Raw genomic sequence first — 14,596 nt, forward strand, 5'->3', positions numbered from 1 at the left:
ATCACTGGGTGGGGTGCTGCCAATCGCAGCACCCCAGGGACGTGCACATCTGTTTCCCCCGCCCCCACTACGGAGGGAAAGTGCTGGCAACTGGTGACAGGGGATGCTAGGAACTCCTGCTGCTACTCGAGAGTGGAAGGAGCTCCCAGCGTCCCCCATTGCCACGGACACCACTTTGCAGTAAATGTGATTTGTTGCTATGCTAAGGGGGGGGACATTGTCAGGAGAGACTCCTAACATCATCTCTCTCCGCCCTCGGCACAGCAACAAATGGAGAAGGAGGCATTGCAGAGGGATACCATCCCCTGGGGAAGGAGGCAGTGACACGGAGCTATCTCATCTCCTGACGGGAGGAGATCGCTCGACACCACCTCGTTCCGTGGCGGACAGATTTCCTCCCCCATCAGTGGAGGAGACATGTCCACTGCTTGTTGCTATGGTGGAGGATGCAGTGCATCTTCCTCCCCGGCCACCGCCATAGCAACAAGCAGTGGATGGGGCTCCTCTACTGACAGGGGAGGAGATCCGTCCACTGCTTCTTGATATGTCAGCTGCTGCGGAGGAAGATGCGCCACAGCTGTCAGTGCAGCAAGGAGGCAGGGGAGTGATATCCTAGGAGATGCACACCATGGCTGTCGCCACAGCAACAAGCCGCATCTCTTCCCCGCCCCTCCCCACAAAATGGCAGCATTCCGATAAGATAAGTGGCAACTAGCACCACCATTCGGTGGGGAGGGCGGAGGGGGGAAGAGAGAGCAACAGCCAACCCTGCCCTTATAGCCTACTCTACGGATGACTTATTAGCATGTCACCCAAGCGTGATAGGCTAATAAGTCATCTGTGGGGTGGACTACCAAGACAGGGTTGGCTATTGTGTCATCCAAGCACAGCCCCAGTCATCGATATATAATTCCTGATGGTTCCAACACAGCAATTTGTTTTAAGTACCACATTCTCAATTTAGCATAGATTGCAATTTGTGGAAGAGTTACTTGTCTGTAATTAGGGCCCTACTGTTGGATTTGTGCATCAAATACCTCTGATTTCCAGCTTCCATACATAATAATCATTAGTTCTCAGTACCTTGCAGAAAGAAGCCTTCTGACTAAGAAACATTCAATCTAAATTGATTCTACTGTTTTTATTTTGCCTTTCTTTTCAAAGACATAGTAAATTAGTCAACGAGAGTTTCCCAAAACATAGCAATATATGTAGAATGGACCCACCATCACCAACAGGCCCTTTGCAGAGGAGCAGCAATAGTAACACAATACAGGTCACTTGTGCTGCCATGTACACATGAATCACTATGATCACCATGATCAGATAATCAGTTTACCACACTGCACATCTATAACATAGAAGACAAAGCTCCCAAAATACTGACTTTGGGGAAATAAACATCCGATCCATCTAGAATCAAAGTTTTACCTACCCCAGCTCTTCACAGAAGGCCACCACAGCATCAAAGTCAGTGACCATAGCTTTATCAGAGTCTTTCAAGGTACCTCGTTTTTCCTGAGGAAAGAAAAACCGCATTAGCAAAACTCTTAACCTCCAGAAGCACTGAATTCAGAAGCAGCTATTCCTTCACAATTAAGACTTCTTACCTCTAGCTATATAATGATGCCACATCCAAATATGAATTTAATTTCTCTTCAGCATTGCAGAAGTAGTGCAGTTATGGAAAGCTACAACCTTTGCAGGTGCACTTCTGCTCCACGTAGGAGCACAGCAACAAAATCTTTCTTTTCATTCCACTGCTGTCTCCAAGAATCTCACTCTTAACAGCATAGCAGACAGTTCTACATTCAGCTCCACTTAAGTGTCAGTGGTGAAATCTGAAAGCCTCTGCACTGCTACGTATTAATTTATAGTAAATCTTGCCTTTTTCATTATAATGTGCAAGGCCGGTCATAAAATTAAAGTTACATCAATCACATTAAACCAATACAAAACTCTAAAATGTGGTTTAAGGCTCTCACCTGGAGCTTAGCAATTTCCTTCTTGATCAGGAAGCTGACTTGATCCCTGTCAGTCCGAGAATAATAGAGGCGACAATAGGATAGCTTCCCATCTCTCCCGGCCCTTCCTGATTCTTGGTAGTACCCAGCCATAGACTTTGGGATATTCCAATGTGCAACAAATCTGCATGGTATAAAACAATAAAACCATTACATTCAAATCTATACAAAACTGGAAAGACATACAAATTCCAGGCCAGCACAAGCATAACAAATCTAGATCACACTGAGACAAGCTCCTTTTTTTGTCCATAACTAGCCCCTTCCATGACGAGGGACAGGGAAGTATCCTGTACCAGGTTCTTCCAGATCTTGAGGAAATATACAAAAGAATAGATAGCAGATAGTATGTTTCATCCATTTGGGATGACTTCGCACCTACCTGACATTAGCTTTGTCAACTCCCATTCCAAAACTGATAGTAGCAACAATAACTGGAACTTTCTCCTCCATCCATCCATTCTGAACTGATGTTCTCTCTCCTGCTTTCAGTCCTGAGACAAAACAAAAGAGCACAATATTAGAGGGAAGAACCCCCGCTTTTACACTCATCACTAAGGGTCTTTTCACATCCACAGTTTCCAGAAGGCAGCCAAGGTAGCCTATTGTTGTCCATCTACCTCTCCTATACTGTTTTGCCAGTACATAAGAGATAGGTGTCTGGGGATTTGAGACTTGAATGGGAATTTCATGGTCTGAAGATTGGTTCTAACCACATGCACTCCCAGGACAGGTACAGAAGAGAATCTGAATGTGCAATGTTAGCCATTGTAATTAGCAGGCAGTGAGACCTCTGGATTAGCCAGGCCAGGCATAAGAACTAGGAGCCCAGAGTGGCCAACAGAGTTTAAAGACACTTTAAACCATAGCTTTAACCACAGTTTACCAAGCCAATAAGGCTTGGTAAACCATGGTAAATACCATGGTTTAAGGTGCATTCTGAACAGGGCCTCTAGGATGTAGCTCTTTTATTTAGAGAGCAGGAGTTGAAATCTGGTTCTTCATATAGCTGTCCATGGCCCTAGCCTGGGCCTGACAAGTAATATCATTGAACAATGGAGAACTTGGGGTAAAGTCAGGTTGAAATAGGAAAGGGACATGGGGGATGCCATTCATCCACACATATCTTTACAACTATATTTCATACACATTTCCACCATTTGTTTTGCAATAGCTTTACAATCTTATACTTAAAATGTCTACTCAACTCAATACCCTAGGTGCACTAAATAGCCTCTCACACATCTACATCTTTTCTACTTTAATAATCCAGATAAATAGTTCTAAGAAAACATCCTACAATTCATGCTAAGAGGAACCAAGGAGTTCCAAAGTGAAGGAATGAGACGTAACTGATTCATATCCAGTTTAAAGCGGACACTGTTACTTCTTCAGCACTAGATCAGTTTTAGCCACCATAAAAATGGCAAGGCAGGTTCTTAAAACATTGTTTCTAATGCCACATTAGAATTGTCTTGAAGATATTATTTCTATTACATCAATCCTTATCATTAAGATTCTGTAAGTATGCTGCACCTCACCATTTATTACTAGTTTCCAGTACCATTTAGATTTCAGCAGCAGGCAACACACAATGGGAAGAGGGCACCTGCAAGGGGCTTGAACCAGAGAAAAGGAAGGAAGGACAAGAAATGAAGATATTGGAGAGGGCACCTGCTGAGACACAGGAGGAATGAACTGTGCAAAGCAGGGAATTCTTGGTTCTCAACCTTTTTCTAACCAGTGTAACAGCTGATATGCTCTCAATCTAAGTGACTTTGCCACACTTTTGTCACCAAGAGATTGGTGTGCAGAATTTCCACAGTTCAGTCCCCTGCATCTCCTATGGAAAAAGGATCCCAGGTAGCAGCACTGGGAAAAGCCTTTTCCTAAGGCCTTTCAGAACAACTGCTAGTCTGCGCAAATAATACTGGGCTATATGGCCCAATGATCTGATATAGCAGCTTCACATGTTCATAAATATTAATCCTGATGTATAGACAACATTCCTGAACACCTATGCTTCGGGGAGGGCTATATTCAGGAAATGTAATCTGCTGCTGAATTTGTGATGAGATATATCAAAACAAGATAAGACAGGAGAGTCCTTTTCACTGCACTTCACTACCCAGTCCCCAAGGCTTGTATATAGGTTAGGCAACTCTTCTGCCTAACCTATATACTGAACAAATGCTGAACATTCATAGCAACAGAGTTTTCACTACCTGCATGATATGCTTTGGCTTTCACTCCTCTGTAGCTTAGCTCAATAGCCACCTGCTCACAGACGTCTCTCATTCTGCAATAGACAATTCCACAACCAGAGTAGCCCTATACAAGGGGAGGAAGAGGACACAATATCACTTGAAGTATTGTAAGAAAATTCAACAGCGTTAAATGGGACTACAGAACCAAGGTACCAAGAAGAACTAACAATAGTAACAGCTTTTCATATGCATGCCCTTATGGTCAGCACTGTGCATATTTTGTGCATGAGCCACATAGAAAGGAACATGCAACCCAATGTAGAATTTAGTGAAATAGCTGCACTAAAGATATGAGAGAGAGTGAGAAAAGAGAAGGGTAATGATCAGAAGCAGAGGCCCCCAAATTTTGGCTGGCCTTGACAGACAAGCAAAAATGTGTGGTTGCCATGAAATTGGTTCTCCCCATCAGTGCATTATGCATGTCTGTTCAGAAGTAAGTCCTCCTACCTGTTTTCTACAGGGCTCACTCTTAGATAATGCATTGGATTACAGTGCTTACCTGTAGTGAATCTCACTGAACCCAGTGAGACTTTCTTCTGAATACATACACAGCAGATTGAGATGCTCATCTCTGACATCATGATGCCACTGGCCTCAAGTTGAGGTATAAATCTGAAGCTCATATATGGACAACCTGGAGCCCACACATGGTCTGCACGGGTATCCAGGAGCCCACACACCCCATGGAGTTCCCCCACCACAAACGGAGAGGAAGGTGCACAGGCTGAATCATTCCTGCTCATTCCTCCCCAAACAATTATTTGGCAGTTTGGGGGTGTAGAGGAGGGGGCTGCCCTTCTCCACCTCAGCAGGGAAAGCCTTTGAAAGCCAAGTTCATGCTGGCTGTCAGTGGTGCCACCCCTGCTTTCAAAGTGACCTCAGTACACAGGCATGGCAAGTTTAAACTTTTCCATCTCTGCATGCTGCAGTTGGGGTGGTGGTGGTGGGGAATGAGTGACTACATATTAAAGTGTGGAGAAAGAGGTATGTGCACACATGTGCATATATGCACATGTATGGATGTGCAGAAATGGTATAAGTGTCCGTGTGTCTGAGAGGGGAACGAGGCTGTGCTTGCACACGGCCCAACCCACTACCCATTACTGTGTGCCATGGGGACAAGAAGGTTTCTCTTGTCATCCTCATCAGGGGTGATTTACACTCGCAATGGTGAAGGTTACTGTACCAATAATCAGAAGTCTGACTATTGAAGGATTTAAGAAAGCCCTGCTTCCATTGATTATAGTGTCTTGGGATTATAGTGTATTCTAGTGTAAAGGGGAATTCTGGAGAATCCTTGCTTATTGTTCACTAACTGCATATTTGTGCATGCAGTACATTCACATGACTGCTCCTTCCAGCAACTACACCAGGAATTCTAACTTTAGCATATCATCTAAACCAGGGCTCCTGGTTTCTTGTGCCCTACAAATCAGAACTGGAAAGCAGAGTTTGCTCTTGGTTTACAATTTCTGGCTTGCGTGGGAGTTACAAGCCAGGACAGCCGGTTCAGATGATATGGTGGTTAGTGGTGACAGGAGTCAAATGGGAGTGAACTGACTGTCTGGACCAATTCTGGCTTACTGTTGCATGCAAACACAGCCTATATGTGATTTTTTTTTCAAATATGTTTCCCCTGCTTGCTACTGGCAACCAAGTCAGGAGCTGCACGTTTATGAGGTGTCTTCAGTCAGTATTTAGAAAGATCTATTTACTGAATGTAACATGCATACATATGACCTATAGATTCCTTTGTAAGCGTGGACTATTAGCATTTCTTAAACTTTTCAGTCTTAAGTGACCAAGAGTGCAATCCTATATGCACTTTTCGAAGAGAAAGCCACATTAACAAAGCAAGACGTATTTTTGAGTAAACATGCATAGGATTTCACAGTAAAATTGCAATCCTATGTACACTTATCTGAGAGTAAATTCCACCATAATCAGTAGTACTTCCTTTTAAGTAAATATGCATATAATCAGGCTGAGCTTGTGTTATTTGTGTATCTGCAAATATATTTTTCTAGTTGGGGTTCTCTAGTTTTTAGTGGGGGAAATGGTATGATCTGTTAATAGACACAGACCATGCCATTTAGCATTTATTGCTTTTCTGTTTATTTTTTCAGATAATTCCCCTCTTTGAGTCTGTGCCAAGATGGAAACTTGTAGGAAATTTGTTCCAATCCACTGTTCTGTCCACTGTAAGCTGGCTAGAGTTTAAGGCAGAAAAGCCAGAAACTTTAAAAACAAATCACTTAAATTTCTCTGAGATTCAACTCACCCCTGCACCATTTTGCTGTCCAAGAGACTTCAAACAAAAATCCTTCAGGTTTTCATAAGGATCTGTTAAAAGCTCTTTATACTGCACATCGTAGAATAGGTTGGATCTGAAGCAAGGTGTCTTGAAAATGGCAACAGGCTGCTTTAGCTTAAGTGATGCTATAATATCATCCTGCACCCGCTTAGTAGCTGTAGCAGTTAGGGCTATGCATGGTGTGTTTGGTATGCGATAACGCAAAGAGCCAAGCCGCATGTAGTCGGGTCGGAAGTCATGCCCCCACTGGGAAACACAGTGAGCCTCATCAACTATCAGGTAGGAGAGAAGATTTCGAGACACTAGAACCTCCAAGGTGGGCTGAAAGGAAGAGGAAGCTGCCATTTCTGGTGTGATGTACAGGAGCTTTATCTGGGGTTTGTCACCCGTTAAGTCAGATAAGATGGACTTTCTCTCCTGAGCAGAAATCTTGGAGTTTAGAGAGCTTACTTTGACTCTGAGTGAGAGCAAGTGATCCACTTGGTCCTGTGGGAGAAGAGCAAGAAAAAAGAATCCTTCTACCAAGACAGCTGCAACAGGGACATATTCATGATCAATCAAGCTTTACCACTAGTCCTGTTGAAAACTGGGTGAAATTAGCTATTAGCCCTAGCCTAATCAAATGTCAAGGCCAAATGCCTATGTTAGTTATAGAATGTCTGACAATGAAGTTCATTATTTTCTTTAAAATAACTAAAGTAGTAATTCTAAAGTAACTTCAAAATACAGTATTAGTTAACTGTGTCAAGGAGTAACTAGTAGTGTTAATTCTTTGTATTTTTATTTACATGGCATTCAGTAATAAAGATCTCTTAACTTTAATACAGATCCATTATTCAGTACAATTACAACAACCTTCCTTGACCCATTGCCCTCCAGATAGTTTGAACTTCAACTCCCAGCATTCTTCACCATTAGCCATGCTGGCTGGGGTTTGTGAGAAATGCAGTCCAAAACTTCTGGAAGACTGCAGTATAGCCTCACTCACTCAAATAGGTGAAAGCCAAACAAAATGTTACAAACACTAAACGTTCTGATAAAAAAAAACTATTTATATCAGATTACAACTCAGTGTCAAATTATACAATAAAATATAACTACTAATCTCAATTTAGCTAACAAGGCAGTTGAGATAAGGCAGATTCAGATAAAATATCTTTGTATTTTAGTAATCTCAGAGTTTAATTTTGCCTCTTAAGTGAGACATAATATGTTCTTTCAGAGTGCCATCGTCTTCCATCCTTTCATAGATTCCTTTCTCTCATACAACAGGAGATGTTACCTGAATCAGTGCAATTAAAGGTGAAATGACAATGGTGATGCCTGTTGCCAGGATTGCAGGAAGCTGGTAACACAGGGATTTACCTGCCCCAGTGGGCATGCATACAAAGACATCCTTCTCCCCTGCAAAGGCAACAATGCAGTATTCAAGGCTTTTTTCAAAATTGTAAGTTCGTCTGGATTCTGTTCTACAGGATTGGATACCAAGTCTTCTAGGCCAAAGCAAAGAACACTTATAGAATAGCTATGTAAACACAATGCTGGCAAGACAATACAGGAAGTCTGCCAATGGTTAAACAGAAAAATAGTAATGCTCGTTATACCAAGTCCTGCACTAGCACAATGCAGTGAGCAGACCACCTCTGCACATGGCCAAGCAGTGCTAGCCACCAAAAGAAGCCACAAAACCCAGTTGAATAGTAGACTGTGCCTCACTGCACAACCATGCACACAAATGTAGCTGAAATGGCCAAAACCTCAAAGTAGAGTGTCTCTTCACTGTCTTTCGCCCTCTAGCTGGAAGCACTGCACCTGTATGTTATCTTTGGCTTCTATCTCCGAAAGACAAAAGCTAATGTAATACAGTAGATCATGTATTTCAGTTTGGATATAAAGGGACCATGTCCAAATCCTTGTTTGTCTGTGTCTCTCAGAAAAGATCAGGCACAGGATCTCTTGCAGAGGCCACCATTTTAAAACCTTGACCCAGTTAGGATGCTTATATCTCAGCCAAGCTATGCACAAGCCTTTTGCCTGTGCACTCCAACCCCTTGCCATCCCTTCTTGACACGCTGCGATAAGCCACTGACCAGGTTCGGGCAACACATGATGTCTCATTGTGGGATATTTAACCCATGATGAGCCACAGCACCTGCAGGCACCAAATTGCATATCCAACCGCTGCTCAGGGTTGTCATGTAATGCAAAACTAGTGAGTGTGGGTTATGTGAGGGTTAAACAACTCTCCCATAACCTTAAAACTGAATAAAGGTCATGCAAGTGTTGTTTAACCCTTGCATAACTCACACTCACCGGGTTCAAACAACACAACAACTGCCAAGCAGGGATTGTATATTCAAAATGGTGGCTGCATGCACACTGCATGTGCCACAATCTTACCATAGGAATAACCACAGCGGGCTGTCAAGTCGTGCGAACAGCCCCCAAAAGTCCTTTATTAACCATAGTTTCCTGTTACATCCAAACCAGGAAGCTATAGTTACCAGGATCAGAATGAACCAGATCCTAAACCACACCCCTGACTTTCTGAAATTACAACTTAGATTGCAATCCTATGCATGCTTAGACAGAAAACAGTCCTACAACTCCCAGTATGGTTGGCTGGGGAATACTGGGAGCGTAGGACGTTTTTCTGTCTAAACATGCATATGATTGCATTTTAAAGGACTTCAAAATTGTTAAATAACCATTAATCAATTAAGGTTGCAAGCCTATGCACAGTTATTGGACAATAAATCCCACTGAACTGGGGGGGTGGGGTCTTCAAAGCGAGCATACTTCAGATCATGATGTAAACATAACCCCTGAAGACAGGGATTGCTATAACCAGAAAGGAAAACTAGGGCACAGAAAATGTAATGGACAGCAAAGCTTATGTTTACTTAGAAGTAAATCTCACTTATTCTCAGCTAACTCTGCTCTGGAGTACAGATTTGGTCAAGTATTCAAACGTTCACTTTAAGAGAGACCTCCTTTGGAAATATATAATCGAAGGTAGAGACTGAAGGCATTGGAAAATTTGATCAGGAAACCTTCAGCTACACAGAAATAATTCTTTATACAGTATCCGGCTGTATTAAAATGCACTGACTTTCACCAATTAGCGTTGTTTACTAGGTAGTATCAAGATACTAAGTTAATGTCTGGAAGTATCATTTGTCATAATGTTCTTTCATGTAACAGAAACCAGGAAATTGTGAAGCTTAGGAGAGCATATAAAAATGAGATAAAACCCTTCAATCCTATTATGATTTGCAAAGAAATTGACTTGTAATTTACCTTTCACCACAGTCATGGTTGCACTTTCCTGCAGTGAGGTCTTGAAAAAGTCAAATCCAAAGACTTTGTTCAGAGTTCGCCGAACTCTGTCTTCCAGTCTTCGGGAAGAGCAGTTACTCATCTTATAGGGAGATACTGGGGACAATTCAAAGTAAGAGTAAGGAGAGGACAGTCATGCACTTATTTCCTCCTGTTACAAGCCATCACTTTTAGTCACAAGAGATCTATCTTATCACAGTGTCATTTTCTTTAAAATGCCCCATTCAGATGCATTTTGTGTGTCTACAATTATACTTTCACACAGCCAGCAACAAAATCAGCCACAGTCTCCAACCTAGTAAAACAGAAAAGTTCTTAATATTCCTAAGCCTGTTGGAAACCCAAGAGCAGAGGTAGAACACAGTCCAGAACCTAAAAGGCCTAGCAAAGGCACCAGAGCTGAACATTTTCTGCCTCTTTTAAGAATGCAGTTATAACTAACATAACGCCTCTCATACCCAAATAGCCAGCTTCCTATTTCCCCACTGCCATTTGTTGCGGTGTGGGCTTATCTTCCACTAATCCTCTGCAGCCCAGCGGCTGCTTTTTATGTTAAACTGCTGCCTTCGAAGACTGTCCCCATACCTATTTAGGCAGCCCACTCAGCCCTGGGGGTGCGGAGAGAAACGGAAGCAATTCCTCTAAACTCAATTCCCTGTTTCTTCTATAACTGAAGCAGTTTGGTCTGACCTTATCCCATCTTTTGATTATCCCTCTAACGCTCATTTCTATCAGAGACAACCTGGGCGGGAGTCCTTTTGAGAGTTCAGGCCCCGCTTCCGTCTAGGGATTAAAAACTAGCCGGGAGTGGCAGGAACTATTCCCACACAGTCCAACGCCCTTTCATTTGGAGACGACGGCGGCTCATTTCCAGCCACGGCCCTGTGGGGGAGAATGCTTTACTTTTACAGCACCAAGAAACTACACTGCTGCGTATTCCTCCACGTCCTTCTTAGATCTTCTAACCTATATCCTTCCGTCATAGTCGTCGTAGTCGCTGCCGCCAGCTTTACCCGCCGCCCGGCTAACTAGCGCGCATGTTCAGTTTCCGGCAGCGGCTAAGACCCCAGCACGACTTGCGCGCGGGTTGATGACGTTTCCTGTTCTGGGTCATTTAAAGAGCCGGGTCACCTAAAAACGCATTTTCTTCTCGTCTGACTTGAACCTTACAAAACAGTCCCAAATACTGTTCTCTAGCAACCCCTCCCTACCCCTGTTCTCCTTGAAAGAGAGAGGTTATATTTGGGAGGTAAGCAACCACTCTTCCGGGAAGGAAGAGTGGTTGCTATGGCGACGGCTTCTCTCTCTCTCTCCCCCCCACCTCCGGTGTGCTGCGTCATTCTCGCGCGCCGGAAAGCAATTCAATTGAGAAGTTAGCTGGGGAAAATGGCGGCGGCGAAAAAAAGCGTCCTCTCTTCCTTAGCGGTTTACGCAGAAGATTCTGAGCCCGAATCGGATAGTGAAGCCGGCGGAGCGGGCAGCGAGCGAGCAGCAGGGACGGGTGAGGCTTTGTTCGGGCAATAAAGAACACCGCGTCGTTTGGCTCTACCGGGGCCCGGTTCGGGAAAACTCCACGCCGAACTTGGAGTCTGTGGCGGGTGCGAGAGAGGGTCTTCCCGTTTCTCCATTTCAAGGGAAAACCCAAATCCTTTTTCTCTGGGATGATGAAATAAGGAGTACCTCGCGCTACCTTTCTTGGGAGGAGCTTCATATCGATATATGAAGCTGTCTTATACTGGGTCAGGACGCTAGCTCAGTGTTTTCTGCCATTTACTGGCAGTTGCTCTCCAGAGCTTCCTCCGTCCTGCTACTTAAGATCTTCTTAAGTGGAGATGCCAGGCATTTGATTAGCGATGTTCTTCATGCAAATATTGTGCTCTGCCACTGAACTATTATCCCTCCCCACACGGTCCCAGGAATCCTCTGTTTTTCTAAGCTGTCTTGCACGATTTGTAATCACTCCCCTCCGGACTATTTTCTTTCTCAGTGGTATATTTCAAATATTAGCAGTTCTAAATCAGTTTCTTAAAACTTCCAGTTTGGTGCATGTGATAGGCTGTGAATCTGTGTTAAGACCTCTAATTACTGGGGATATCGCTTTTTTTAAGGGGGGAACCTAGCAACACAGTGGCTTCTATACTATAATTTATACACTTATGTGTACTATTGTTAAATCAATATCTATGTTCTACATATATTCATATTGGAATGCTAAATTGCCACTAACACTTTCTTAATTTTCTTTCTCATTTTGGATGAACTAGAAGAAAAAGGAGGACTGGTGTCTGAAGGTTATGGAGAGGATGACTTCAGTAAAATGGAGGGAGAGGAGGATGGTTATGATGACGATGATGATGAAAACAGTAGGCAGTCGGTAGGTACTTCATCTTATGTTGGTTAGTTTAATGCTCAGTATATGTTTATACCATGCATTCCACTATAGAATGAAATATAGGCAAGCTGGCTCCTCATCTCTTCCTCACTTCTTTTATTTATGCATATTACTATATCTGTGTTTACCAGTGATATTTGCTTATGGGATTGCTGGATTAAAATGTCAAAAAAAAAATCATAACCCATCTGGCAACCCAGTTTATACCAAGATCTTTGGCATCCATTTGCTATAGGTAACAATGTATATGGCTACTACTGAAGCTGCTCATGTCCTTTATAAACAAAATGAGTACATGTAAAAAATTATGGAATAACTGATCTAGATTAGCTGTAGAAACTTTAAAGAACAAAGTAATATCAAATTAATTGGTTAAATGACTGGAGAAAGATATCAGAGAGAAGGCTTCTTGCTAGGCCAGCAGTCTGGGTAATTGGAGAGGGTTTTCCTTTATCCATCAAGGTGGTGAACTCCATCTCTATCCTCCAGTAGGATGGAAAAGAGGGATGGCACTTTTGGGTGCTATATAAGCAGGTTGTTTAAATTACTGTATTACTTAATTCTTGCTTTGGATGAGGGTTTTCCACCTCTCCTTTCCATCTGCATCTCCCTGTGCCTCCCCCAAATCCATCCAGAGGAAGATGGCAGGTGGGATAGAGGTTGCAGCCGGAGGAGAGGTGTCCATGAAAGTCTCCACCTTGAATAAGCAGAAGTGCCTTCTGTTCTCAGAAGAGAACCCTAAGATCGAGCCTCTATCTGGATGTAAAGGTGGATGAATTGTATTTTTAACACTTCAGGTACCATTTGCTATTATATATTTAAGCAGGAAATGATGTGGAAAGCATCTATTATATGATATAAATAACAGTACATGAAGAAAAGAACAAACATGATCTATAATACACTTTATAACCCCCAAATTGTTTGTTGTTGTCGACATTATTAGTATAACAGATTTTTAAACTGTTGTTTCTCTGCTGTCTTGTCACATACTTGAGTGCCAGATTGTGACTACCCTATTTCTTCGATTCTAAGATGCACTTTTTCCCCCATATAAACATCTCTAAAAATGGGGTGCGTCTTAGAATCGCGGGTGTGTCTTAGGGTTTTTTTTCTGTTAGTGGTACTGAAATTAGTGTGCGTCTTACAATCGACGGGGTCTTACAATCGAAGAAATACAGTATATAAGCTGTATCTGGTAATTTGGCAAAAGGTGAACAAGATTGTTCCAGTTGTTTTGCAAAACCTGTTATTTTTCTTTTGTTTATATTTATTCCCCTTTTTGAGTGATGTTTAACCATGTCTGTAAAATGGTATTATAAAATTGCCAGAGACTCAAGTGGCAACTTACAACAGCTTATTGTGATATTATTATTATTATTATTATTATTATTATTATTATTATTATTATTATTGCACCATCAATGTACATGGTGCTGTACAGAGTAAAACAGTAAATAGCAAGACCCCATTTTCCAAACCTTTATAGTATATGATCACAATCCACAGCCTGTTTCTGGGAACATTTCCAACTTTTTCTGGGAACATTTCCAATTCTATATATTTTTACTAGTTTGCAAGATGCAAAATACTGAATTCTTGTCTGTGTATGTTTTTGTTTTTTGTCTGCTCTGATGACATTTTGTCTGCTCTGATAACTGTGGTTAGATGCAGTGGTAATAGCATCTTTAGGAGTGAAATTGTATTTATTGATAAATGTATTTATTGAAAATAATGTCTAGCTTCTACAGAGGATGAAATCTAATATGCAATAGCATGGATGGCTTGAGGAGATATAAGGAATTGAAGATGCCTTCTGACCTGAGTGGTGGAACTGTTACTATGATAGGCTGGGATAGTGTTATGCTTTCTAAGGGGCTGCTGAGACACTACTCAAAGGTTCACTCCTCTTCATGCAGTAAGTTCAGGAATAGAACTTTGATACACCTGTTTCTTCCCCATTCCCTCATTCTGTACAGAAGTGAATGCCCAACACAAGGGATCACATGCTTATTTAAATAAGGTGTCTCCTTTAACCTTATTAATTGAAGCTACTATAGAGTTTAAATAACTGCAAAATCTCTTTTTAGGCATTTCCGTATATATATATTTTAAATTATTTTATTTTTATTTAAAGTGATACAAAAATAAGGAATTAATACAAACCATCCCCTAACAATTAATATCAAACCAACATTTATGTGAACATGTATAATATCCAAAAAGGAAAAAATAAAAGTTGATTGATACAACTTCTAGG

General features: G+C 42.0%; 2 protein-coding genes across 2 annotated transcripts in view; one reads left to right on the forward strand and one right to left on the reverse strand.

Annotated features, from left to right (window-relative positions):
• Positions 1–1,431: 1,431 nt before the first annotated feature.
• On the reverse strand, positions 1,432–10,989 carry LOC134394662 (ATP-dependent DNA helicase Q5-like). The gene is made up of 8 exons (XM_063120294.1): positions 10,911–10,989; positions 9,906–10,040; positions 7,888–8,009; positions 6,573–7,091; positions 4,250–4,355; positions 2,407–2,518; positions 1,986–2,148; positions 1,432–1,518 (listed from the first exon to the last, which is right to left on the reverse strand). The coding sequence occupies exons 2-8, from the start codon at positions 10,024–10,026 to the stop codon at positions 1,432–1,434; spliced, it is 1,230 nt and encodes a 409-aa protein (XP_062976364.1). The 5' UTR covers positions 10,027–10,040; positions 10,911–10,989.
• A 324-nt stretch (positions 10,990–11,313) lies between these two features.
• The window catches only part of SAP30BP (SAP30 binding protein), a 54,886-nt gene continuing 51,603 nt past the window's right edge, over positions 11,314–14,596 (forward strand). The window contains exons 1-2 of the mRNA XM_063120303.1: positions 11,314–11,445; positions 12,209–12,318. Coding sequence (XP_062976373.1) covers positions 11,331–11,445; positions 12,209–12,318 — 225 coding nt within the window. The 5' untranslated portion in view covers positions 11,314–11,330. The remainder of the gene's footprint in view (positions 11,446–12,208; positions 12,319–14,596) is intronic.

The sequence above is a fragment of the Elgaria multicarinata genome, chromosome 3 (genome assembly GCF_023053635.1).
Source record: "Elgaria multicarinata webbii isolate HBS135686 ecotype San Diego chromosome 3, rElgMul1.1.pri, whole genome shotgun sequence".
NCBI lineage: Eukaryota > Metazoa > Chordata > Lepidosauria > Squamata > Anguidae > Elgaria > Elgaria multicarinata.

Excerpts from the sequence above, each read along its gene's own strand:
- LOC134394662 (XM_063120294.1), bottom strand. The coding sequence starts at position 10,026 with ATGAGTAACTGCTCTTCCCGAAGACTGGAAGACAGAGTTCGGCGAACT. Across the intron at positions 8,010-9,905 it reads AACCATGACTGTGGTGAAAG|GGGAGAAGGATGTCTTTGTA; the intron begins GTAAATTACAAG and ends TTGCCTTTGCAG. Across the intron at positions 2,149-2,406 it reads GTTGACAAAGCTAATGTCAG|ATTTGTTGCACATTGGAATA; the intron begins GTAGGTGCGAAG and ends TATACCATGCAG.